The following is a 27614-nucleotide window of genomic DNA, read 5'->3' on the forward strand; positions in this document are numbered from 1 at the left end:
GAATTTCTTTTGCGATTGCAGCTTACGTTCCGCAAGGCTTTGTGTCTGACTGGCAGTTGACTAATGTCACACGTTCTGGGGGAAAAAACGACAACTGAGGCTACGGGCGTCGTGCGTCCTACTTATCACATCGGATGACGTCGGATGTCGGAGGAGGTCCTCGACGACGGCGCATCAACGTCATCGACGCAGACGCCGAAAAAAGTTTCCGGAGCAGCACAGCTGTGGTGATTACATGTCATAGATATGGAATACGTCGTCGGACCATCCCATCGAAAGAACGTTACCAAGTAAGAAAGTAACTTGTTCTTCTCCAGCATTGGTATCTTTCATGGATTCACATGCGCCCTCCAGCCTCCCCAAAATGCAATCTTCTGATACCTTTTGATTCACCCCGTTCCACTTTGGAGGGGTCGAAATCTGAAGGGAGCCGCGGGGGCGGGGCATTTATACCACTATGGGGCGTGCGTGGCCCAAAAACGACGTAGATAGGACACAAAAGTGTCAAACGTTTTCCTATGGGAAAAAGCTTTATAAGCTTACCGAGGGTTCCCAGTCTGTCGACGAGGAATATTCTAAGCATGTGAATCCATGAAAGCTACCAATGCTGGAGAAATGGAGTTACAGGTAATAAACTATTCCCTTCACAAGAACACTATTTTTGTAATACTCTTTAGTATTATCTGGGATTGAGTTATAGACATCTAAGTTTGTTGTTCCCAAGGACACTAAAGAACTAGCTGAGACTTTCAAGGGTTCATCAGCCAGTAATTGAAAGTTACCACTTGTCATAGGTACTTCTTCCACCTGGGAGAAGGCTAAGGAGACAGTGTGGACCCCTGAAGGTTTACCCTTACATCTGGGATCCCCTTTCGCATGGTCAGTAGCTTCACAAACAAAACATTTACCAAATGTCCTATTGAATGGAGGCTTACTCTGACCTCCACCTGGTTTAGCACCAGATGGTACACTAGCCTGATTCGGTTTCCCTTGTGGCTTACCCTGGTTCTGTTTGGGGCCCTCTTTTGGATTGGAATTATTGGAATTCTCCTTGTTATCTTTCTTTGGCTGCTTTCCCTCATGCTTTTTCTAAGTTGCCCCAGAATCCTTGTGAGTAGCCCTGTTGGCAACCCACAAGTCAGCAGCCTTAGCTAATTTCTTAGGATCTATCTCCTTTGAATCAGCCAAGTGCTGTCTAAGCTTAGGAGAGCAGGCATCATAAATTGACTCCAACATAACAAAATTCCTCAAAACTTAATAAGTGTTCACTTTGTAACCCTTAACCCAACCATCTAAGTTTTTCAAACAGTCACACACCCAGGTAGCCCAAGGGGTACCATCATGCTTTTTGAGGGTCATAAACCTCTTAAGGTACTGGGAAGGGGTCTCCCCAAATCTAGCTATTAAAGCTAGCTTCACACACTCATAGTCCTGCTTATCCACCTCCCCCAATTCCATGACATCATCACTTGCAACCGGGGGGAGCCTAGAGAAAATCCAAGGACTCAACTGATTCCCTGAGATACCCTGAATACCATGATTGTACTCAAACATTGCTAACCAATCCAAAACATCAAGTTTAGTCTCATACATATCAATCATTTCCTTTGGCATACAGGGTCTCTTAGGACTGGAAGACCTAGAAGATCCTGGGAAAGAAACATTTTCTACAGACCATTTTTTCATATCTAAAGCATGAGCCATCTCCATTTCTCTGAGCCTTAATTCTTGATGTTTCATGGCAGTTTGTGCATCAATACGTTTCACTTCTAATTCAAGTCTCATTTTCTCAAGTGCAATACGTTCAGGAGTAAGTGTAGGACCTATTGGGGTCCCTATGGACAAAGGTTGTGCTTTCTGAGCAGGTAAGGGAGTTGTAGGGTTTCCGATCAAGGACTCATCTGCTTCTTCTAATCCAACACTCTCAGAATCAGAAACATCAGTATCCACATTTGCTGGAGGGGTAAGTCCTTCTGATCCACTCCCCAGACTTTGTTTTCCCAATAACTTAGCAACCAGTTAAGATTTTCTTCCTTTACCAGAGAGGCTCCTCTCTCTACACATGGTTCTCAGAACCTCAGCAGTACAGTTTAAGAGACTCTCTTCACTGTAGTTTTCCATATTTTACATGATTTTTCAGTTAACAGAATTAGTGGTGTTTAGCCTTGTGGTTAGTTGACCCCAGGTAATAGCAGCACTCTAAGTGTAATCACTACACTTAAAAATCCCACCGCTGTACACCAGTGTTAGGCAGAATCCTGGGCAGTGCCCTTAGGGACTACTACACACGATTGTACTACCACCTGTGGTCTTAATTCCCCTTTTGGTACAAGCCTGTATTACACAGTTAGAGTGGTAGCAGTAGCGGAGCAGCCAGACTTATCTCAAGAGCAAATGAGCAGTAATAGAGATTACACAAAGGATTACAATTATTGTGACTCAAGCAAACACTGACTCAAGGTTTTTTGTTAAAAAGTAAAAGTATGTTTATTTTTAGACCATCTGTTCACAAAACACTTCACTGCTATTAAATTAAAACCACACTTCAAAATACACTACACACAACCAATTCCCCTTGTGCAGAACAATTCAAGATAAGTACCTTTGGATTTGACAGACGGGTGTTGTGAAACAAACGTTACCCGGCGGTTATCACGCGATCAATTTTTGACAGTAATGACAGTTCGGTCTTACGAAAGAGAAGCGTACCCGCGAACAGAAATGTTACCGTAGTCAAACACACTTGGCACATGAATTAACACAAAAGAGTTGGGGATAAAAATCATAGGCAATACTTTTGTCAAGGCAGATAGAATCAAGAGACACTTTCTAAAACGTAGATAAAAGTCAATAGGCCTGCGCCAGTGTCAATGGGACAGGGGTCCTGCTGTCGATCACAAGGTTAGAATAGTTCACGATTCGAGATTGCCAGGAGTACTTGGATATTGTCAAAAGGGAAGCAAAAGTTATAAGAGGTAAGGAAGACCAGGGCAAGCCTTGGGTGAAGAGAAAGGGTTCAACCCAATTCCTCGAAGTTGGACACAGTACCTTATTCGTTTGAAGAAAAGCTGGTGCTGCGGCAGTTGTTCCTAGTAGTTGCTGCAGACTCACGGTTCCTGCAACTTCAGTCGTGGGGAAAAGGACGACGTCTGGAGCGATCTGCACTTCCCAGGGATGAGGCCAGCAGCAGCTAAAGCAGCAGTGACTAAAAGGTGCGCTCCTTTAAACCAGGAGACGCTCTTCAGATGGCTACCCGGACCACTACAGCTGTGTGCAGCGATTTCGACCAAGAAGAGGATCCTCTGGCTGTGGAAGGTTAGCTGGTTGATCCCACCAGGCTCAAGGGAAGAAGACTGCGGACTGGATCTTCTCTTGCTGTTGAAGGGTAGATAGCTCAGGACTGCAGCAGGGCTTCACCGGGACTCGGGAGTTGTAGCACCCGTCTTCTTCTCCGCTTCTCTTCGGTTCTTTGCAGTTCCAGTGACGACTCTGACTTCCAGCTCAAGAGTCCTGCCTCTTATGCCAAAATCCCCCATTCACACAGCCTGCTGTCAATCACTCAGCAGGCGGGTTGTCCGGCCTGGACAACCACCTCAGCCAATAAAGACAAAGTGTGACTTGGGTCTCCAAGGATACCCTGTGCAGGGGGTGACTACACCCCTACCTCACATTCAGCCCACCTAGACACCCAAACGCCAAAGGAGGGCTTCTGGACAGAAGCCTGCCAAAGGTTGGTGAACAAAGGAGGCAAACCTGGTTTGCCACGCAAAGTAAAACGCCGGAAGGAAAAAGTATTTGGTCATGCGGGTTTAAGTTCGAGCCTAATATAATAGTCTAAAACAGTACCACGTTTTTAAAGTATAATCACTATAGAAAAATTGGCGTAGATACCACTGCCACCAGCCAAGTCTTAGTGTGAAGAGAGCAAAATAAAGCTCAGAGAGGTACAGACAAAAGGGGATAGGAACAAACCCTTTCCAATACTCCATATAAGATGGGTTGTACTGGGTCTGTAGTTTTAAATTACTACATAAAGTAAATGGCAACTTTACCTATTTCTGGGGGACAGTAGTCAGCCCCAGAAAAAAATGAGTCAGAGGGAAGTCTCAAAGACAACCCCGTGTCACTGCACGGAAGGTGCTGTGTAACACACAAAAAAGTGGGGCTCATGGATTGGTGTAGCTCCAGAGCCCAAGATCACACAAACAGTAGAAATACACATGGCAAAACACACATTTAAGAGTGGGAAAAAGGGCTCACACTCTTACCAGGTGGAAAAAATAAACCCCAGAAATCCAGCAAAGCTGCTGAGGGACTCACTAGGTGAGGGAAATTAGCCATAAATGAGAATTCTCCCTAACAACGCACCCCTCCTTCATGCCCAAGGTGCCGTAAGACTTCCATCTCAACGAGCCCTTGGTGTTACTTGTTTTCTTCCCATCGCCTTCGTCACCGGCTGAGAGTACTTTGCACTCGCTGGATGTGGCTAGAGCACTGAAGTTCTACGTGGACCGCACAAAGAGTTTTCGGAAGACGTCACAGCTGTTTGTGAACTTAGGCCCTGTGAACAAGGGGACAGCCCTCTCCAAAGCCTCCATTTCCAGGTGGCTCTCCGGCTGCATCACACACTGTCACTGGTTGGCAAACCGGCCGTTGCCTGGCCGTCCGTGAGCCCATGCGACCAGAGGGATTGCTGCAACTACGGCGTTCCTGTCTCGTGCGCCCCTGCTGGACATCTGCAGGGCTGCTACGTGGAGGTCGACGCACACCTTCACGAGATTCTACTGCGTTGACAGGGATTTCAGGGAGGAGTCCAGAGTGGGCCAAGCAGTGCTGTGCAACCTGTTCGCTTGAAGGTGAGCCTGGTGAGGAGGTAAGAGATGCTTAATGTTGAGTTGTTATAATGCTTAATGTTGAGCCTTGCCACCTCCCGTGGTTGTGCATGTGTGTACTGCTATGTATTCTTTTATTCATGAGCATGTGAATCCATGCCAGATCCCATGCTGGAGAAGGAACAAGTTACTTACGTGTAACTGTTGTTCTCCAGCATGGGTCTGGCATGGATTCACATGCGAACCCTCCCGCCTACCCCTCTGCGGCTCTTCTCTTGGTCCTACTGCCACTTTACGTGCTACCAAATCTGAAGATGACTGCCAAAGGAGGGGCTTAGGTAGAGGGCAGTCATTGGCTGGGGGCAGTATGACCCAGAGACCAGTGATGGGTTATTAGGAGAAGGACAGTTCAGAAACGAAACTGAAACTGATTGTTTTCTTTTACTGAGGATTCCCAGCTTGACGAAAGGGAATATTCATGAGCATATGAATCCATGCTGGAGAACAACAGTTAGAGGTAAGTAACTTGTTCCTTCTCGGCACACCTTGCACACTCGGCGGTGCAGGTAGACACACGCTGCACCTATCTGGCGGCTATTGGAGCCTACAGGAACTTGGAGGAGGCGTTTGTTAAGACACCTGGCTTGCCTAACCAGGCTTTACCCGCCCATCAAGAAACCACACCCTGTGAGAGACCTCATTGTGGTCTTGCGCGCCGTGGCGCACAAATCATTCGAACCTATGGCGTCCGCGGACCTCAGGCTAGTCACCATCAAGACGGCCCTCCTGGTGGGACTCACCGGATAAGTGAAATCCATTCTTTGGTGACTTCCGAGCCTTATACTACTTTTCATAAGGACAAGGTGCTTAGAACTCACCCCTCATTCTTACCCAAGGTTGTCTCCTCTTTCCACCTGAATGAGGAGAAAGTGCTACCAACTTTCCTTGTGGACCCTAAGTATGACGCTCGGAGGATGCTGCACTGTCTAGATGTCAGGCGCGCTTTAAATTTCTACCTTGACAGGACCAAGAGTTTTCCGCAAATCAGACGCTCTTTGTCACCTTCGGTGTATCAAAGCCAGGCTGTCTGGCCTCCAAGGCTTCCATAGCTAGGTGGATGGTTTCGGCCATCAAGGAGTAGTATGAGGGGCAGCACAAACCTCTTGCAACGAACATTCATGCACATGCAATCAGAGCTAAGGCTACGGCTGTCGCATTCCAAAGCCACGTGCCGTGGCACGTTATCATCAAAGCGGCTACATGGGCAACGCCCTCGGCCTTCTGCAAGCACTACTGCTTGGGGCCGGCTCTAGGTCGGACGCAACATTTTGTCAGGCAGTGTTAAGGAACTTGTTTTCTTGGGTGGGCAGCTCTCCACCCTGGGGCTACATTCAGTTGTAATTGCCCATGCAGTATGGAGGAAAGGGGACGGGACGTAAGAGTAATAAGTTACACACCATAGTGACTAACCTACTCCTTGTCCATAGTCCCCTTTCCTCCATACGTCCTACAACCCCCCGCTGCCCCCCTAATAGAAACGGGTGTCATTAGGAAATGTTAATATTGTTGATGCGTCAAAGGGGACTGAGGAGTGGCGCCAGTGGGTGGAGTCAGGGGAGCGCATGCTCCCAGGGCCGCACCCCCGCACGCATCTAAATTTAAAGCAGAAGATGATTTTTCTGGTGAAAAAGGTTTCCATCTCCCGTCCCTAGCGAGGGATACCCGTGGAGTATGGAGGAAAGGGGACTATGGAGTAGGAGTACATTAGTCACTATAGTGAGTAATTTATAATTTGACTTGCAACTAGAATGCTGAACTCTGCTCCCAGTCCTCCTTTCATACTGGCCCCTCGGGTGTTTCTCTGGGCAAATCTTAAATAATTTACTTTTTTTGTGGGGTTCTCAGGCAAACTGCAGCCTCTGAATACTGTACCCGAGGACGATGGAAAAACCCTGCATCACTAAACCCCCAGAAGCAGCTTCTTTGACTTTCAGCTTCTCTAGCTCTGGACCCTTGACCTCAGAACCACCTAAGAGTAATCGTTCCCAAGGAACTTGGATTCCTCCCCATACCAGTGTTGTCGCTGGAACCTATGGTGGTTGCAAAGCAATATGCACAGTGACCGCCTCTGGAAACAGCAAAAATAACTCCTGCAGAACTGATTTGCAGACCCAGAATCTAAGAGTTCATTCTTCATCAACAACAATATTCTGTAGCTTAATCCCTCCCTTAATCCATCCCTGAACTCCAGAAACCTTTTGGATCTTTTCGCAGACAGGGACTCATTTTCTATTTTGCAAAAGACTTCTTACACCAGCACAATTTGTCCACCTTGGTCTCTTCCCAAAATCGTTTGGCCTATAAAGGAACATTGTTTTTCTTAACTGTGATTGCATTTTCCTTTCTAGGAAAGACTTTTTAATGAACAAACGGTTTTCCTTAACTGTTGTAACGTTTCACGTTTGTTTAATGAAGTTTACTTAGCTGTTATTATAATGATTTATGCCTTGCCTTTTCTCATTTAAAGATTATAATTGTATAAACTGTAGTGAACCGTGTGGTACTGTACCTTTTAACCATGCCGCTTGTCCTCCTGAGAGGTAGGCCAGAGCTTCTCTGCCACACTCCCACTCAGAGAGCCTGGTGATCTTGAGGGAATCACTGGTATCCCTATGTAAGGGAGACCTACCTAAGGACCCTGACCAAGGAAAATCTCCCCCACTGTGGCTCTGTATTAAATCTGCAAGGCAGCTACATGGTCCACTCATCACGTTTTCGGCTAGCCTTACTTCATAGACATGCTTTCTAGAGCAGACGGTTAATTTGGCAAGGCAATTCCTTGCTATATTTTCGGAGTAACTAAAGGCCCATCATGATTTACGGGTACATTGCAGGATTTTTCGCCTTCTGATATTTTAAGTGTGCTTTTCAATCTTCATATAATGTGGAATAAAGAATACAGGGCGAAGGAGTAAGTGCAAGTTACCCCCATTGTGGCCACTGTTCTACTAGAGTGCTTTCCTCCATATGGCCCTCCCACCAAAGAGTCCAATGTTAGGAAAGAGGATGAAGGATTGGTGATTGGGAGCGGCAATAATGCTCCATTCCCGTCCTCTACCTTGTCCGACACGCCATCGGTATGGAGGAAAGTGGACTATGGACGAAGGGTACATTAGGCACTATGATTAACTTTCTATTTGAATGTTGGTCATAATTCCCTCCCTATAAGTGTCTGTCATCTTGTTATAATACACCAAGTCTTAGTAACTGTTCATCCAGCAGATTGCAATTCTTCCTTTAGTTACAAGAGTAACACATGTGCATTGCTTTCTATGCTATTATTTTTGCACATTGACCTGGGGTGCCCACCCATCATCGTAGATATTTGGACTACTTCGCAGAATTCCAAAGTTTTTATGTGCAGATCTATTTGCCTGTGACATCGGTAAATGTGGTGACAAATGTAGTTTCGCTTTTACTTTTGCGCTCCAAACCTCCCTGGCAAAAGAAACATAAGATACATTGCAGTGACTGTTTCATTACTCAAGAGTTTGCACCGTTTTAGCTTTGGCGATGGAATACCTTGTGGATGTCTGCCTTCTGTGTACAAAGGTATCCTTTAACCTGAAACAATAACCCACACTTTTTCCAATGTTCACTACATTATCAGGGTACATATCTGCTATTCACAGTATACCATTTTTTTTTTTAATGTTTTATTGGTTAAATAAATTTTCAACCTTTAACAAAGACACAAGAAATAGTCAATGTCCTTTTCCAGGCCCCACCATCCTTACGAAGGTTCAACCTTCTCTTCAACTTCATCATTACCCTCGAGACCTTTTAAGATCGATTCTGTCGTGTTTTTGTGCACGGTGTCAAAGTAATAGAAGTTGTTGACTGGATTTTCAGCAGATTGTTGTGTTTGGATCGCGTAGCAATTGCAACCATTGGGCTGTTTGCTGCATCCAGCACAGGAAGTATTACTGACTTCGGTGTAGATGCCATAACGTGCAGTATAAATTATAGAGTGCTTTTAGTTACTATTCAACTCACAGGGCAACACAACTCCGAATATTGGTTAGAAGTAAGTATAGGCTTTAACTCACGGTTCGGGATCAAAGAGGGAACACCTCCACAGTCTCCCGTCTGCTAACCGCACCACCAGCGTACAACAGCCGTATAACAGCCAATAGGCTTATGTCCATCGGGCTTACAGCCACAAGGGCGGTAGCTTCCGGACTTTCAAGATGCAAGTCGACACGTGATGAAGTCACGTGCAGTTAAGGACACGCCTCCTCCAGGAAGCGCGTAGACGACTCGAAATGGCAAGCGCCTCGGACGGCTCGCAGTGCCAAATTAGGTAAATAGGCTGCTGTTGCACAGTTCATAGCCTTGAATGTATTCCACCAAAAAAACGCTTGCACTGAGCAGCCGGCAGCCTCCGGACTTTAAAGATGCAAGTCGACACGTGATGAAGTCACATGCAGTTAAGGACACGCCTCCTCCAGGAAGCGCGTAGACGACTCGAAATGGCAAGAGCCTCGGACGGCTCGCAGTGCCAAATTAGGTCAATAGGCTGCTGTTGCACAGTTCACAGCCTTGAATGTATTCCACCAAAAAAACGCTTGCACTGAGCAGCCGGCAGCCTCCGGACTTTAAAGATGCAAGTCGACACGTGATGAAGTCACGTGCAGTTAAGGACACGCCTCCTCCAGGAAGCGCGTAGACGACTCGAAATGGCAAGAGCCTCGGACGGCTCGCAGTGCCAAATTAGGTTAATAGGCTGCTGTTGCACTGTTCACAGCCTTGAATGTATTCCACCAAAAAAACGCTAAGATCGATTCTATGAATCGTAGTGCTTCCAAGGTCGGACCAAGTTTTTGGACCCTCAGAACTCGTTCCCAATAATCCTCATCTGTCAATGCATTTATGTTATCCACCCAATCTCCTAGGTATAAGTTCCTTCAGGCGATTAAGGCCGGACAGGGAAGCGTCCAATGTTTTACTGATTCCAATATGTCCGGAGCATTGCAGAAACGGCAACTAGCATCTTCCATTAGAATTTGTTTCCTTAAATATTGCACTTCTCTTGTTGGCAGGATGTTAAATCTGACTCTCATCAAGAGATCCCTATATTTTGAAGAGGGAAATCTTCGGAGATAAGGTGGAGGATCATTCAGTGCCTGGCGCTCCCAGATGATATAATAACAATTTGTGTTCACCCTCTTTAGATTGTCGGTGGCTATCGAGTCATTTTCTCGTATTTTTTTCTTTGCTTTCTTGGGATTATCTTTTAGCGTGTCCAATTTGATATGATGATGTTCCAGAATTTCAAAGCAGTTCTGTTGCCAAGCATTAAAATGCGGATCTGCATTGATTACCTCTTTATTCGCCGGTAATTCGAATGAAATGGGAGGTTTATCAAGGATACATTTTCGAAATAGAGAGAGGGTCTTCCACAGCACTATTGACTCCATTGATTGTAATCTCAACTCATGTCTTATTATCGATGCAGGGAGACAGTTCGGAAGCCTAAGTACCCTTCTCCAGAAAAAAGCCTCTAGAACCGCCCACGTTTTCCAGTGAAGATTTAACAATGATTCAGCTCCGTATGTTATGCTTGCCACTACTTTTTGCTTGTAGAATAAGATTAGTGGCATCATTGAAAAGGTTCCGTAGCGTTGGTGCAGGGCTCGAGCTTGATTAGAGAGTTTCTCCAGCATGGGGTCTGGCATGGATTCACATGCTCATGAATATTCCCCGTCGTCAGGCTGGGAATCCTCGGTAAAGAAAAAATCAGTATCAGTTTCGTTTCTGATCTGTCTTTCGTAGTAGTAACCAATCACTGATCTCTGCGTCATACTGACCACAGCCAATGACTGCCCTCTACCTAAGCCCCGCCTCTGGCAGCCATCTTCAGATTTTTACCGCACGTTCAAGTGTTGGTATCCTCGTGCTATTGCTCTCGAGCTTTAGTGCTATTTTTCACGTTTTTTCTCAAAAAATTTCTCTTTTTTCGGTCAAAAGAGCCTCAAGCTCCACCGTTTCTTCATCCGATCAACGGGGACCCGTGTCGGATTCGTCTACGCCCCTCAAGGGTGAAGATTTCTTCGAGCCACGCTTTTGGAGGACCCCAGAAGTTTCTCAGGCCCATCTCGGACATAGCCCAGGAGAAGGGAAGCTCGACGCCCGGAAAGCTGTTCAGGGTCTGCCCTGGATGCCAGCTTCAGAATGCTTTAAGGAGGACGAACACTCCCTTTGTCTTTACTGCCTACATGAGGACAAGACGCACGTGGAGAAGGACTGTGCGTTTTGCGGCAATATGTCGGAGCGGACCATGAAGGACCGCCATCAACGTCTCGCCAACTGGCTGGAAGGGAAGAGCCCGTCAGGCGAGAAGAAGAAGTCCGGGCGGTCTTCTAAGACCTTTGAGGACGCCCCGGCGACGGGGGTCCAACACAAGGCCAAGCACCGCGAGTCCGCTGGCACCGGGAGCGCCGAACGGTCGGGCTCTACGGGCGCCAGGCAGGGCGCATCCTCCCCGGCACCATCAACCACGAGCCAACGCTCTGGTTCGGGTAAGAGGAAGGCCGAGCACCCGGCGAAGCTCCTGGAGAGACCCCGGTCGAGCTCGAAGGCCCCATCGGAGGGGGAGCGAGGCGGTGACCCTCCCCCCAAGGAGAAGGCGGTGAGCGCCCCTAAGGTGTTGAAAGCCTTAATCCATCCGGCCAAGGCCTCTATCGAGACAGTCGCGGCGGCCCTGGCTCAGCCTGTGGAGGCTACACCAGTGGTGGCGACCTCGGGGCTCAGGGTCTCCCTGCCACCGCGGAGGGAGTCCTCTTTCATGCCCATCGACAGGACCCCCGTGAAACCTCCGATGGAGAAGAAAAAGGGGGGGGCAGGAGGTCGTTGTGGATTCGGCCTCAACCTCTGAGGAAGAGCTGATCGAAGTCTTAAGCCACGGCGTTGGCGTGGAAGAAGACCAGCCCGTCGGGAGGGACCCCAACGTAGGAGACGACGAGAATGTCGAGGGTGGCGACGGGGCTCCTGACCGCCCGTCAGACTCCCCTCAACCAGTGCCGCAAGACAACTCGGCGGCCATTTTGTTGGCTATACAGTCCTTATGCTCGGAGATAAGGACGAGACTGCCGTTACCACCAGCGGAGGAACCGCTCCCGACGGGGGACCCGGAGCCAGGCCCTTCTGGGAGCCCTCCCCCTAAGAGAAGAAGGATTCATCCTCCACCTCCTTTTCAGCCATCGCGCCCTGTTCAGCCCTCCTCTCCGTCCACGACACGTGGGGATGATACGGGGACTGACACGGCCGCGACGGGTACAGATGACAAGGTCTACGACGAGGATCTCCCGTCGTCACCTCCCACCCGGGCTTCCCCGCCCGACGAGATTGGATCGTTTCACTCCATGATCGCCAGGGCATCCGAGCTTTTCCAGCTCTGCCCGGAAGAGAAGAAGAAGGAAGGTTTCCTTTATCAACGGCGCGAGGCCAAGAGGAAGACGGTCCTCTCTGTACCTCTACTGGACGATATTTGGGATGAGGGCCTCGCCCTCCTCAAGAACCCATCCACGACGCCGGCTAGAAGGGATCGGTATGAGAAGAAGTACCGGGTCCTGGACGCGGTCTCCTTGTGCCTTCGGGCACAGCCGACCCCGGACTCTGTCGTCTCCGCGGCGGCCAGGAAGAAAGCGTAGGGGGCGCGGCCTCTACGTCGACCTCCCCGCCAGACGGCGAGGGAAAGAAATTAGACACGATGGGACGCAGAGTCATCTCGTCTGCAGCAACGACGATTAAGGCGGCCAACGCCTTGGCTATCGTAGCCCGCTACGACAGGGAGTTGTGGTTCAAACTGGCCCCCCTGCTAGACTTCCTACCAGATGACAAGAGGGCGGAAGCCCTAGAGATCTTGCATGAAGGAGAGGTGGCGTCGGACCACGATTTCGACGGACATCGCCGACACTGGATTTCACCAGTTGGGCAACGGCGTGTGCCTTAGGTGGCGTGGATGGCTCAAGGCTACTGACTTCCGTCAGGACGTGCAGACCAGAGTCTTGGACATGCCGTTCGACGGAAACAACCTGTTTGGGAAAACAGTGGACGATTCCCTACAAGCCATCAAGACGGACACGGAGATGGCCCATGCTCTTGGTGTTCTCCAGCAACGACGGCCGCCCTTTCGGAGCGGCGGAGGCAAACCGGGTGCCTCCAAAGGTTCCAGCGGCGGATTTTCCACCTACCGTCAAGCGGCCCGTTCGTCGTCACAGGAAGCTTACAGGGGACGAGGCAAGTCAGGCAGACCCCGCCGTCGTCGCCAAGGAGGACAAGGCGGCAAAGCCTCGTCGAAGCAGGACTGAACCAGCCGTGGGGTCGGGCCCTCACCGAAGCACCCCGGTGGGAGGCCGGCTGGCGAGCTTCGTCAGCGTGTGGGAGTCCATCTCCACCGACCGTTGGGTGCTGGACGCCCTAGCTCAGGGTCACGCGCTCGAGTTTCTAAAGAGGTGCCCGCGCGTCCCCCCTGTGGCCAGGAAAGAACATGACGTCCCTCAACTTCTCTTGGAGGTAAAGGTGATGCTCAAGAAGGGCGCCATCGAGCTCGTCCCAAAGAGGCTTCGGGGCTCCGGAGTTTACTCAAGATACTTCCTCTTGAAGAAGAAGACGGGAGGATGGCGTCCCATCCTGGACCTACGACGACGGAACAAATTCATCAAGGCACAGAAGTTCCGGATGGTCACCCTCCACCACGTCCTGCGTCAGCTGGAGGAGGGCGATTTCCTGTCGTCGTTGGATTTGGAGGATGCCTACTTCCATATTCCCATACTAAAGGGACACCGAAAGTTTCTCAAGTTTGTGGTCCAAGGGCGTCACTACCAGTTCAGAACCTGTCCCTTCGGATTGAGGTCGGCACCCAGGGTGTTCACCAAGTGCCTCGCACCGGTGGCGGCGCAGCTGCGCCGAGAGGGGATCCACGTCTACCCCTACCTGGACGACTGGCTCATCCGAGCGAAGACGAAGGAGCTCGCCGTGGAGCACACGGCAAGGACCGTCCAACTACTCACGGACCTGGGATTCTCCATAAACTACGCCAAGTCCCACCTGGTGCCCGTGCAAGACGCACTGTTTCTGGGAGCGAACCTCGACACAGCGTCGCTTCTGGCCTCTCCGTCGGAGGAAAGGACGAGGGCCATCTTGGGCAAGGTGCAGCGGATGCTGGTCGCAGACGCGGCCAGGGTGAGGTCCATCAAGTCCCTCCTCGAAATGATGTCTTCTTGCATTTACCTCATCCGCCTGTGCAGGCTCCGGATGCGCCCGTTGCAGGAGTTCCTGGACGCGCGCTGGATCCAGACGACGGGCAGCTTCGAGGAGAGGATCACACTCGACGAGAGTTTCCTACGAGCAATCCGGTGGTGGGGCACCCGCGCGCCTCTGACGGCGGGCATGGACTTCCAGACCCCCGGCCACCAGGAGACAGTGACCACGGATGCCTCCCTGGAAGGGTGGGGAGCGCACACCGAAAATCTGCACGCGAGAGGCCTTTGGCTTCCGACGGAGAAGTCCCTCCATATCAACGTCCTGGAGCTCCGTGCAGTGTTTTGGGCCCTCAGGTCCTTTCTTCCGTCCCTCAAGGGCAAGGTGGTGAGGATCTTCACTGACAACACCACCACCATGTTCTACATCAGGAAGCAGGGCGGAACCAGGTCCCCAGCCCTGTCCAAGGAGGCGCAGGATCTGTGGCAGTGGGCCGTCGCCCAAGGGATGTTTCTGGTGCCGTTTCATCTGGCAGGGATAACAAACACCATCGCCGACTCGCTCAGCAGAGAGCTGCGCTCGTGCCACGAGTGGGAACTACGACAGGATCTAGTGGACCGCCTCTTCCGACGGTGGGGCACACCCCAGATCTATCTGTTCGCGACGGCGACGAACTCCAAGTGGCGGAGGTTCGCCAGCAGGTTTCCCCAGCCGAGGAGCATGGGCGATGCTTTCTCGTTCCCCTGGGAGGGCCTGTTTCTATACGCGTTCCCTCCATTGCCATTGCTGATCCGGCTCATCAACCAGCTCAAGAGGTCACGGTGCAGGATGATCCTCGTTGCACCTGCGTGGCTGAGGCAGATATGGTTCCCGGACCTTCTGGACTTGTCAGCGTCCCCGTCAATCAAGCTGCCAGTGGACGCGGATCTTCTCTCCAGGGAAGGAGGCGCCATCCTCCATCACGACCCGAAGTCGCTGAACTTGCAGGCCTGGCTCCTGCAGCGTTAGAGTTTGGAGGATACGACATACCGGCCGACTGCAGAGAGGTTCTTGCAAAGGACAGGGCGTCCTCAACTCTTAAATGCTATGGACACAAATGGAAGAGGTTCTCTGTCTGGTGCCACGCACAGAAGATTAACCCTCTACGGATTACGGCTCCCCAGGTACTGCCGTACCTTCTGACGCTGGCCAAGGCTGGACTGGCGCACTCGTCCATCAAGATTCATCTTGCTGCGATCTCCCGATACACCAGAACCACGGGGCGGACGTCTTTGTGGTCTCATTGTCTGGTGAAAGAATTCATGAAGGGACTGTTCAGATCGTTCCCGCCGCTGAAGGCTCCGGCCCCGGCGTGGGAGCTCAACGTGGTGCTGACCAAGCTCATGGGACCTCCGTTCGAGCCTCTACACTCGGCTCCGTTGAAGTTCTTGTCGTGGAAAACAGCATTTCTTGTGGCCATCACCTCCGCACGAAGATTGGGAGAGATCCAGGCCCTTTCTTGCAAGCCCCCGTACTTGACTTTTCACGACACGAGGGTAGTGCTCACGATGCACCCCTCCTTCATGCCCAAGGTGCCGTCGGAATTCCACCTCAACAAACCCTTGGTGTTGCCTGTTTTCTTCCCGTCGCCTTCGTCGCCGGCCGAAAGGACTTTGCACTCGCTGGATGTGGCTAGAGCGCTGAAGTTTTACATGGACCGCACGAAGGGTTTTCGGAAGACGTCGCAACTCTTTGTGAACTTTGGACCTGTCAATCAGGGGAAGGCTCTCTCAAAGGCTTCTATTTCCAGATGGCTCTCCGGCTGTATCATGTACTGTCATCGGTTGGCAAACCGACCGCTGCCTGGCCGTCCGAGAGCCCATTCCACCAGAGCGATCGCAGCTACCACGGCGTTCCTATCTGGTGTGCCCTTGCTGGACATCTGCAGGGCTGCTACGTGGAGGTCGACGCACACCTTCACGAAATTCTACTGCGTCGCTCGGGATTCCAGGGAGGAGTCCAGGGTCGGCCAAGCAGTGCTGCGCAATCTGTTCGCCTAAGGTGAGCCTGGTGAGGAGGTAAGAATTGCTTAATGTTGAGTTTGATGTAATGCTTAATGTTGAGCCTTTGCCACCTCCCGTGGTTGTGCATGTGTGTACTGCTATGTATTCTTCATTCATGAGCATGTGAATCCATGCCAGACCCCATGCTGGAGAAGGAACAAGTTACTTACCTGTAACTGTTGTTCTCCAGCATGGGTCTGGCATGGATTCACATGCGAACCCTCCCGCCTATCCCTCTGCGGCTCTTCACTTGGTCATACTGCCACTTCACGTGCTACCAAATCTGAAGATGGCTGCCAGAGGCGGGGCTTAGGTAGAGGGCAGTCATTGGCTGTGGTCAGTATGACGCAGAGATCAGTGATTGGTTACTACTACGAAAGACAAATCAGAAACGAAACTGATACTGATTTTTTCTTTACCGAGGATTCCCAGCCTGACGACGGGGAATATTCATGAGCATGTGAATCCATGCCAGACCCATGCTGGAGAACAACAGTTACAGGTAAGTAACTTGTTCCCTCATCAGCTTTTCTTTGATAAAATTTAGTTAGCCCTGCTCATTGATGTTTTTGTTTATTCTGACCCCAAGGTAAACTGTTGAGTCAACTATTTCCAGAGGTTGATTGTCCAATGACCATGTAAAACCCTTTTTTATTTTTCCCGATTTTAGGACCTCGTGCCGACTGCATTATTAGGACCATGGATTTTTTTACGTTGACCGACAGATGGTTTTTGCTTAAATAAGACTTGAATTCCACCATGCGTCTTTGCAGACCTATGGGAGTTTGGTCCATAAATACCACTTCGTCTGCATAAACGATCCATGAGAGGGCTTCCTCCTGAAATACTGGGGGGAATGCACGGATGTGTTCCTGTGATTCTTTCATGTCTGCTAGGTACAAAACAAACAGGAAAGGTGCCAGGGCGCACCCTTGCTTTATGCCCTTGGTGGTTAAGATTTTCTCTGTCGGATCTCCTCCTTTTGAGACCACTATCTGAACTGAGGTGTTGGTGTACAGTTCCTAAATGGCCTCTAGGAGATCTTGCGGCAATTCCATTTCCTGAGTTTGGACCAAAGCAGTTCTCTACAGATCCCATCAAAGGCCTGTTTGAGATCAACGAAGCCCAGGTAAATATTCCTTTTTTGTTTTAGTGCCCGCATCTTTAGCATATTCAAGATGAATAAATTCAATGATGTTCTGACACCACTCATGAAAGCTGTTTGTCTTTTGTCTAGGATCCCTTCCCTAATTGCCCACTTTTTAAGATCTCTTAGCAGGATGGAACAAAACAGTTTTCCTATGGAATCTAGGAGGGCGATGGGCCTGTAATTCCTTGGATTGTTACGGTCTCCGATTTTTTATATATTGGTACAATTAGGGCCACTTTCCAAGAGTGTGGGATTGATCTTGTTTTTAATATCTGCTGGAATAGTACCAGGATAAAATCCGCCCACTCATCCTTGTTTTCCTTCAGCATCGAATTTGAGATGCCGTCTGGACCGGCAGCTCGCGATGAGCTCAATTTTTGAATTCTTGTTAGGATGTCATCCCTGTCAATATCAATACGCCATTCGTTCCCCGAACTTTTCTCGGTCTTTATTGGGCCTTTCTCCTGAAAGAGATCACTGTAAAACTTTACCCAGTCCTTTTTTGAGACGTTACTGGTTGTCAGGGCTGACTGAAAATCATCCCCTTTATTGATTATCTCCCACAGGGACCTAGAGTTAGATGTAGTTATTGCTGCCATCATTTTCTCGGCATCTGCTTGTGCTCGCCAAATCCTAGTGGATTTTAGCCAGTTTTTATAAGACTGTTTACAGTGTCTTATACGTTCCTCTTTGTTAGTGTGGCTGCTTTTCTGGAGATGTCTCAAATCTGCACGATGTTCCCTTCTTTTTTCCACCAGGATTTTGCTGTATGCGTGATTCCTCGTAAAATCTTTTTTTTGTTTAATCCCTTTTTAATCTCAAACTCCTTTAGTAGGCAGCCATATTCCGCTGTTTCATGGTTAACTTCAAAGTTATGAGTAAGCCGCACTGCTAGTTGAGGGATTGTCCTTGCTTTGATTTTCAGCCTGTTACGTCCCCATGATAGTTCCATTTCGGGGATGTTTTGATGTTCCGGCTCTTCCGTTTTCCAGAGTAATTCAATTTCAAGGAGCGCATGGTCGCTACGAGTCTGTGGGACAACTTTAAAGGAGTTTATCCAAGGCAATGTATTTCTTGCGACAAAGCAATAATCCAAGCAGGCTTTCGTTGAGTTCGCAAACCAGGTGTCCGCTCCCGGAATATCACCTGCTGTTTGGCCATTCAACATTGACAACTCTCGAATGTCCATTTCTGCCAGCCAGCGTTTTTCATTGTTCGGGAGATTGTGTCTTCTTTGCAACAAGCCATTTTTATCCAGCAATTTGATATTCAGGTCCCCGCATATGATAATAAGTTGGTCCATGCCTTCTAGCATTGAGGCGTCAAGAGCCACCGTCAACTCCGATAGATATTTTTCCGTAGCTAGTTCTGAGACATTCCAGTATGTATTTATTAACAGGAGTCTCTTTTTATACTGTCCTCTGTTTTTCACTATCTTAAGTATTTGGAGAAGCGGATTTGGCGTCAGATGTTCTAAGACTTCGAGTTGACAGTCATCCTTCACTAAGGTTATAAGCCCTGCCCGGGGTCTTTCCAAAGGTCCTTTCTGTGCCAGATTTATATAGACCAAATAACCTTCACACACGGGAGTTGTTCTAATCCAGCTCTCTTGTATGCAAATTAGTTCATATTTCTCAAGGAAGTTACTTTCTCCCGAATATAGATGGCCGAATCCCTGTGTGTTCCATGAGGCCAAGAGGGATTTGGTTCCTACACCGATATGGGCGGTCTATTGTCGCTTTTTTTCTGGGTTGATATTGGGCGTATGTCCTCGTCTCTCCACTTTTGTCAGTGTCTGATTACTGACTCCTGCCCGTTTTGTCTTCTTACTTGAGTTATCAACCATAAATCTCAGATTTGTTAGGTGGTTATCTGTTGGCCTCCGGGAGCTGTTTATTTTGCTCACTGGTTCTGAGCTACGGTCCCTTGTATCCAGGTGATCTTGCCTGGTACTTGACTTTTGGTTCGACCTCTCTTCTTGCCGCGTGTTAATGGGTTTCCTTTCTAGGGTTTTTATTATTTTTTCCACCCTATCATCGACAGGTCTGGGGGCATTTGCCTCTCTCCGGGTACTTTTATTGTCTGGGTCTGTAAGTCTATATCCCCAAGACTCTAGGTTATTATTTACATCCAGTAAGCTATCTTTCAATTTTCTTGTTGTCAAGTGTAGTAGGACCACGTCCGGCTTTTCTTCATCGATGAATTCCACAATTGCCACATCATCAGTGTGGATTTTCCGACTTGATGGTAGATCTTTAAGTATTGACATCACCCTGTTCCTATTCAGCACTATCCTTCGTCTGTCTCTCCAGGTCCGTTCCAGTTTTAGTGTGTGGAAATGTCCATACTCACCCGGGGTATCCCATCTCACCCCTTGCTGATCTTTTGTCGTTGACTTTTCAGGACTCCTGTATCTTGGGGTTTTTCTCGGCAGATTCCCTGTGCTTGTTTGACATCTAGCCATTCGTCTGGCTTCTAGTTGTTTTAATAAGTCCCTGCTTTTTGTTGCATTATTCGGGCTCCTTTTCTTGTCCCGTGAGATTGATCGTAGTTCTTGAGTTTTAGTGTCAATCTTTTTTCCTTTGAGATCTTTTGCCCTTTTGTCCGGGATTCACACAGCGATTTAGACCACCGATGGGATCGATTTTCTCGGTACTTTTCCCGTGGCCTCCTTTTAGCATTTTCCTTCTCATCTTTTGGGACGCGGTCTCGGTGTTCTGACCTTCGATGGGATCTACTTGCTTGATGCCTGTCCCGTGTATTTCTTATAGCATTCCGATGTTCGTCTTTGAGATAATGAGAACGGTCCTGTCTTTGGTTACTGACTTCGTTTTTCCTTATTTTCCCAGTGGGCTTATTCACTCGCTGATCTTCCTCTGTTCTTAGTTCTTTTCCTGTTGGGACATCATCTAACTGCTTATCAATTTCTTGCCATTCTGATAAGCTGATGTCGTCCCACATCTCCTCCTCTCTGGTTTCCTCAATTATTTCAATGAGATCACTCAGACAGCCACTTGTGTCCCGGTCGTTTTTCTTTTGCAGTACCGAATCCCCATCTTGAGGTATCTTCTGCACAACTTTTTCCTTCGATACACTTAACAAGTTAATTTCTCTCCTGGGCTTCTTAGGTAACTGCTCTTCCGGCTTCTCAATAGGCAAGTTGATGTTTCTTAAGAAGGCTCTTGATCCATTAGCCTTGTGCTTGCATGCCTGTTTTTTTGCTTTCTTTTGACCTGTTTCTTTCTGGTCTTGTGAGGAGGGTCTTTTGCGCTAGTGTTCTTTTTTCCCGATTGCTGTGAGGGTTCTTTGAAGATCGCAAAGCTTGATTTTACCTCCTCATCCTCTACTATCAAGATGCAGTCTGGATTAGTAGGTTTAGACATCTTTATGCCCTTCCCTAATACTAAGGGACCACCAACTTTTTCCTTTGTCTTGGCCATTTCCGGGTCTGCCCTTCTACGGTCTTCCAGGTCTTTCCTCCTGATCCCTTATAGGGCTTCGCTTTGGGTCCGATCTTAAGGCGGATTGCTGATTTAATTTTCTTATCCATTTATGATCATCCAGTATGGCTTCCATCAGTAGTTGCTTATCATTGGACTCCTGACGCGCCAAATCACATAGGCGATTTTGCCATTGATGTGAGAGGTCCGACTCTTTTTGTAATCTCATATCCAATTGCTTCGTGAAACTAACTATTTCACCCATCCCTTCCTCAGTTTTTACTGTTGACAGGTGTAATAACTGCAAGGTTTCATTCAGAGTCTCGTAAAGTTTCAAAAAAGGAGCAAGTGTAATGTTTAGTGATGCCATCACCACATTTTGAATATGAGCTAGGTCATCCTGCCTCCCCTTCAAGCACAGATCACTTATTTTTTCAAGGGCAATGTCATCTATGCCCAGCTTGTGGGCCTTTTTCGCCTCCCCTTGGGGGGCTTGGCTTCTGTAATCCCTCTGTCTAATTCCTGGGGTTTGATGTAAATTACCCTCTATTTGTGAGGAATTCGAAGGAAACTGCAGCTAGTTTATCCTTGATGAACGATAAACTTCTCCTTTTTTCTCTCACTATTTTGCCAGAGAGGTTTGAGATATCCTGGATTAATTTGGAAGCGAGGCTTGAATTACTAAGGGTTTCATAGGCCCTGTCCATGCCAGCACTTTGAGGGTAGGTTTCCTGCGAAGATCCAGGCCTGTGCTCCCCGCAGTCACCGACACTTAGATCTATATCGGCGAAACTGCTTCCAGAGCTTATATGGATTTGTCGTGGGCTGGGAGATTTCTCCAGAATGGCAGGATACATCTGAGGCAGATCATTCTCTGTAGTTGGAAATTCTGTGATCACCTCCTTCTGAGTTGGTATAATATCCAGATTTTCCCTAATTTTCTCTGATTGTATGCTGGGGAGTACAGACCCTTGTTGATCATTCAGGTCTTCCTTGTTCATGGGTGGGACTGCATCATAAAAATCTGACCCTTGTACCTTTGCTCCCATAGCCATACCTGTTGGGGCCACAGCATAGGACTGTTCCGCAACCACGTTCTCCTTGTGTGTGTCTAGCCCCCCATCCGAGGATTCTGCCCCACCGGGCATTTCCAGGCAATGAGACCCGTGCGGGGACGACCCTGCCTCTAAAGGGTTTCGCGGGTATATTTTTTCCCCTGGGTCACTCGGCAGGGTGTGCTGACTCTGTTCCTCCTGGGACCTATCCGCCACAGGTAGGATCTGTTCTAGGTCTGAGTTGAGTAAGGCCCCCGTCAGTGTATTGCCAGAATCCCCTTCATCGTGTACCAAGTCAATGGAAGTAATTTCTTCTATGGCCGGTGCTTGGGGCTGGTCCTTCACCTGGGCTTTTTTTGCTCAAAAGACAAGGTGGCTTTGTCTCCAAGGCAACAGACCTTTGTTAGGGCTGCCCGCAATCGGTGACAATCCACCGGCCGAAGCCCGATCAGAAGCAACACGCTGCCTTACCTGTTGCCTGGTTTTCACTCGCTCTTCCGCCCCTGAATCTGAGTTCTCACTTTTGAAGCAGCCCATCGTAGTGCAGCTACTCTCAAGCTGGACACTGAGAGAGGGAAGCTATATCCTCTGTGTAGGCACCTCCAGCGCCAAACAGCCGCACAACAGCCAGCGGCCTTTACTCCTTCGGGCTTAACGCCGCAAGGGTGTGCTGAGCTCTGTTTTGTGTGCCTGGATAGGTCAGGTGAGCAGTCACGTGACGGCACAGCGCTCCGCCTCCTCCTGGAAGCAAGCGAGCAGGCGAGTTGAAAATGCGAAATGCGCGAGTTCTTAGAACTCCCAGCGCACGTTGACAAAATGCAGCAGCAGCAAGAAAGTGTCCTCTCCTCACGTGAATTGCACACGCCGCTTGGCTGTGCTGAGCTCTGTTTTGTGTGCCTGGATAGGTCAGGTGAGCAGTCACGTGACGGCACAGCGCTCCGCCTCCTCCTGGAAGCAAGCGAGCAGGCGAGTTGAAAATGCGAAATGCGCGAGTTCTTAGAACTCCCAGCGCACGTTGACAAAATGCAGCAGCAGCAGCAGCAAGAAAGTGTCCTCTCCTCACGTGAATTGCACACGCCGCTTGGCTGTGCTGAGCTCTGTTTTGGGTGCCTGGATAGGTCAGGTGAGCAGTCACGTGACGGCACAGCGCTCCGCCTCCTCCTGGAAGCAAGCGAGCAGGCGAGTTGAAAATGCGAAATGCGCGAGTTCTTAGAACTCCCAGCGCACGTTGACAAAATGCAGCAGCAGCAAGAAAGTGTCCTCTCCTCACGTGAATTGCACACGCCGCTTGGCTGTGCTGAGCTCTGTTTTGTGTGCCTGGATAGGTCAGGTGAGCAGTCACGTGACGGCACAGCGCTCCGCCTCCTCCTGGAAGCAAGCGAGCAGGCGAGTTGAAAATGCGAAATGCGCGAGTTCTTAGAACTCCCAGCGCACGTTGACAAAATGCAGCAGCAGCAGCAGCAAGAAAGTGTCCTCTCCTCACGTGAATTGCACACGCCGCTTGGCTGTGCTGAGCTCTGTTTTGTGTGCCTGGATAGGTCAGGTGAGCAGTCACGTGACGGCACAGCGCTCCGCCTCCTCCTGGAAGCAAGCGAGCAGGCGAGTTGAAAATGCGAAATGCGCGAGTTCTTAGAACTCCCAACGCACGTTGACAAAATGCATCAGCAAGAAAGTGTCCTCTCCTCACGGGAATTGCACATACCACTTTTTGATCATTTGTTATATTTTTCCATTGTGTATGTGTCTACACTGTGATGATTCTCAAAGTCCTCTTGAAGATGTGATATTTTCCACACTTTAATTTATCATGCTGATATCACATTCCTGATATCCTCTGTTTTTATGGGTACCCAGTAAGATAGGCGTCAACTCAGCATATTACACAGCCCATCTAAATTTCACATGCAAATAATTGTCCTCGTACTAATAACTGGCCAGCATAGTGAGCCTTTAACACGAGTTAGTACATTTGTATATCTGACACTGCTACGCCTCCTTGCTCGTATGTAAGAGTCAAGACATGTGCTTACACTACACTGTTTTCCTCTCCATTTCATTGTAAACTGAGTGATATGCAGCATTCTGAATAACATGTCGGACACGGACAGTGGAACAGTTAGAAAAATATAAGGACAGTTTGAAAATGTTATCTTTAAATGAGAAACCGTGCCGAAAAAGGTTAGTGGCAATTTTAACCTTGATATTACAAGGCCTAAAGTAGCTCATTCTATGCGGCAGCCTTGTATGGCAAGATACATCTGCACACTGACTCAGTGGGGTTGATTTCACCTCTGAAACCTGAAGAGGTGCCTCCTTTCCCTGTGCCGTTGATAAGCCGGAGCATTTCAGCTTTGTCCGAATTTAAGGCTAGTGCAGCACGTTTTCCAAACATAAGATCTTGCTTCAGGAATGGACGATTTGTACCTGGATGCCTAACAAAAGCAAGTTAATCCTATTGTCCCTTTTCAACCATTGTTTGTGCAGTTCATTTCTTGGCTTGTCCAGGGCACTGCACTTGCAAACCCAAGGCAAGTGACTGGTCTCCTCTGTCGTTTGTTTTTTGCCACTGCAAACTATTGTACTTGGCACCATTTCTATGCATTCTATCCCTGGGTCCGAAGTAAAACTTGAACAAAGAGAAGATGTATTTCCCCACATCCTATGTTCCCTTTAACTTTGAACAAAAATACTGGCTGATTTAAATCTAAACCTTTGTTTGAAGTCCAGCATTGCCAGAATAGCAGAGCCCTAAAGATACATTTGAGGCATTAGCCAAACAAGGGATGCATATCAAATTATTCAAGACCGAGATATAAAGGAGCTTAGTCTGCACAACTAGCGAATATTTTCTTGCCCATATTCATCATTCCCCACACTCTGTAAGACAAATGTGAAACGGCTGGTTTGTGCAGTTTGAAAAAGAGCACAATGAATACAAGAATATTATTCACTTTGTACAAAAACTGAAGAGAAACTTAGGTGATTGTTGACAGCAATTACTTTCAAGTTAGGGGAACTCATTTGCTCTATTGGAATAAGTGGGTTTCTGTATTTGACAATTTTCCATTCAAATAACGATTTTAGGTGACACATGACATACAAAGATTTTACACACGTGCTTTTTGTAATTAATGTATGGTCCAACGTCCCGTTTTTTTTTTCTTGGTAATTTTGTATGCGAAACAGCTGACTCCAGAACATCACTTCCTAAAGGGGCAAATTTCATAGCTAGTATATATTTTAGTTTTTGAAAAGTAAATGCTTTATTGTAGCCGATTTGAATCTGATTGAAGATATGGTGTACATCTTTCCATGACCCAAAAGGCCATTTTAGAGGCTCACTAAGTTAATGTGCAAATATTCCTTTTCTGTTTTTTTAAATTGCCTTTTTAATTGCAGGTTTGCCACCGGCTGTTTCAGCACATGTGAGGATGCCAGGAATGCCACCACTTGCGTTGTCTCCTGAATTTCCTACATCATTTGCAGTCATCCCAGGGGTTTCTACCGCATCAGCTGACTTATCATCTGAGTTTCCAAAAACATGGCCTATTATCCCAGGTGTTGCTACCACAACACCCGATTTTCCTTTTTACCTCTCTCAATCACAGGCCTTGCCATATGAATTTGGCAGTGCTGCAATATTAGAAAAAACAAAGGCTATGCTTTTAGAGTCTTCCTCAACTTCAAAACTCATTACTGGAGAGGAACGAGAAAATGAATCCCCATTGCTCAGTGAAAAATCCACTTCTGGGATATCAGAAATACATGTTTCTGAATCATCGTAACATTTCTTATGGATTGGACTGTTCGGCTTGGCATATTTATTTAGCCATTGGGATGTGTTTTCAAAAACAAATGATCATTAATTAATTTCATACTAGTTTTTACTTATGTGAAGGAGACTTGTAAATAATCCTAAAAGTAGAAATAAAGCAGAGGAACAGGGACTTGTAGGGATTTTTCTGTCAATTAAACATGACTTCATAACCAAAAAAGGTAAATGTTGTGTTTATGTTGTCATAGCCAAACTTTAACAAAACCAGTTATACGTTATTTTAACATATCTGTCCTTTGAATAGAGGCTTCATAAAAGGGACAGAATCTACACTGTTAATTGAACATAGTTTTATTATCTGGTAACCTGTTTTTCCTTTCCAGAAAGTAAGAAGAAAATTAAGATTTTGTGCAATTGCTGCTTTAATTTGCAAATCTAGCGTATAATGGCATTGAAACTGTAACAAACATTAGCGTTGGATGTTTCACTTTAGGGTGTGGAACAAGCATCACTGGCCAAACTGCAGAACAGAGAAATATTTGTGGGATACATGTGGAGAAAAATAAATGAAATTTTGTAATTCCATGTGTATTGCTATGATGGCGAAACCAAAGTTTACCTGAATGCATTGTAGTAAATGCTAACAACGTGTTTTACACACTTGGCTTTTACATTTCCATATGTTCTGATTTTCCCAAGCAGAGGGTATTTTCAGGAGATGGCGCTTTTAATTGTTGGTCAACTGAATCTGTGCTTCCAAGGTTTCTTTTACTACTATGGCCTGACCCCTTTCCTCCTTACTCATGGGTTAATCAGAGCAGTATTTCATTCTAATTACAGAAGTGTGCTGGTGTGCATGCGCAAACATGCCCACTCGGCCTCCTCGCACACGCTTGCTCTCGGCTCCAACTGATGGTCTTTTCCTTTGCGCAGGTGGGTCAGAACCAGTGTACAGTGGCTGTGCTGATTTTCTTCCTATGATGCTTACATTCATTCTTATTTCTTTTTGGATCCTCACACGCTTATGCCAACATGTTTTTTTTGGTATATTTCTTTCGTTTTTTTCCCTGCTGGCAGAATTGTATGAAGTTACAGACCGTGCAACTTCAGTGACGTTTACACTTTTGCCAATAATGCAAAGTTGAGCTACAGTTTTAACTTTGCATCTTGTATTAGATATATTTTTCTGAGGGTTGTGGATCTGCTTAGAATCACATGCATAGGCCGACATCTAGTGGTAGCTGCAGAGTATTGCACGTAACGTTTTCGAAGTTCGAAAAGGGACATTGACTGGGCGTGTTTGTAATCTTGTCCCTAGTGTGATGTCGACTATACGTATGATCCCTCATGCGTCGAGGTCCCTCAGATTATTCATTTCCCCCAATGTGGTTAGATGTGTTCTCGCAGAGTCCTGTAGCTGCGCTACTTTTTTAGTTATCACTTTTATCAATATTTTGACGGTTACCGCTCAACGAACAACTTGACGGGAGACCGACTTGACTGCCGAAACAGACAATCGTACCGGCGGCCGGCTTTGGCCTACATCTGGCTAAGCCATAGGGAAAGTGGGGGGCTGATTCCTTTTTTTTACAAAGAATGCATGCCTCCATTTCCTACATTTGCAGCTTCTGTCTTGCTGCCTTTAATATTTGTATACACCATGGAGCAAACTCCATTTAAATTCAGTCCTAACTGCAACAGGAAACATCCGTGGAAGGACACTGACAAATTGGCTGATTATGGAATTATTTGCGTGAGAAATGCAGATTTGCGTGCCTTTCTGCCTGAAAATCCCATACTTCAAACAGGGATTTTCAGGCAGAAAGGTGCACAAATCTGCATTTTTCACACAAATAGTTCCATGAATCAGGCTGAAAGTGTGTAACCACTGCCTTCCTCGAGATCACCAAGAGACCCGTTGCGCTTCCTTTGTTGAACAAAGCATGGGCAGCACATGCAATGATGACCAAGACAGTAACCGCTGTCGGTCTTTGATTCTGATCTGGAAGGCCATGGCTACGAAGGCTCCGGTTCGGCGCCCGAAGACATCACAAGG

The 27614-nt window shown here is 47.8% G+C and overlaps 1 protein-coding gene across 2 annotated transcripts in view; it reads left to right on the forward strand.

Annotated features, from left to right (window-relative positions):
* The window catches only part of GORASP2 (golgi reassembly stacking protein 2), a 547667-nt gene extending 521529 nt beyond the window's left edge, over positions 1-26138 (forward strand). The window contains exon 11 of one of the 2 annotated variants that reach the window (XM_069616189.1): positions 25183-26138. In XM_069616189.1, coding sequence (XP_069472290.1) covers positions 25183-25568 — 386 coding nt within the window. In that variant the 3' untranslated portion in view covers positions 25569-26138. The remainder of the gene's footprint in view (positions 1-25182) is intronic. The other variant, XM_069616190.1, reaches the window with a different exon arrangement.
* Positions 26139-27614: the final 1476 nt, after the last annotated feature.

Source organism: Ambystoma mexicanum, chromosome 9 (assembly GCF_040938575.1).
Source record: "Ambystoma mexicanum isolate Mex_15411 chromosome 9, UKY_AmexF1_1, whole genome shotgun sequence".
Taxonomy (NCBI): domain Eukaryota; kingdom Metazoa; phylum Chordata; class Amphibia; order Caudata; family Ambystomatidae; genus Ambystoma; species Ambystoma mexicanum.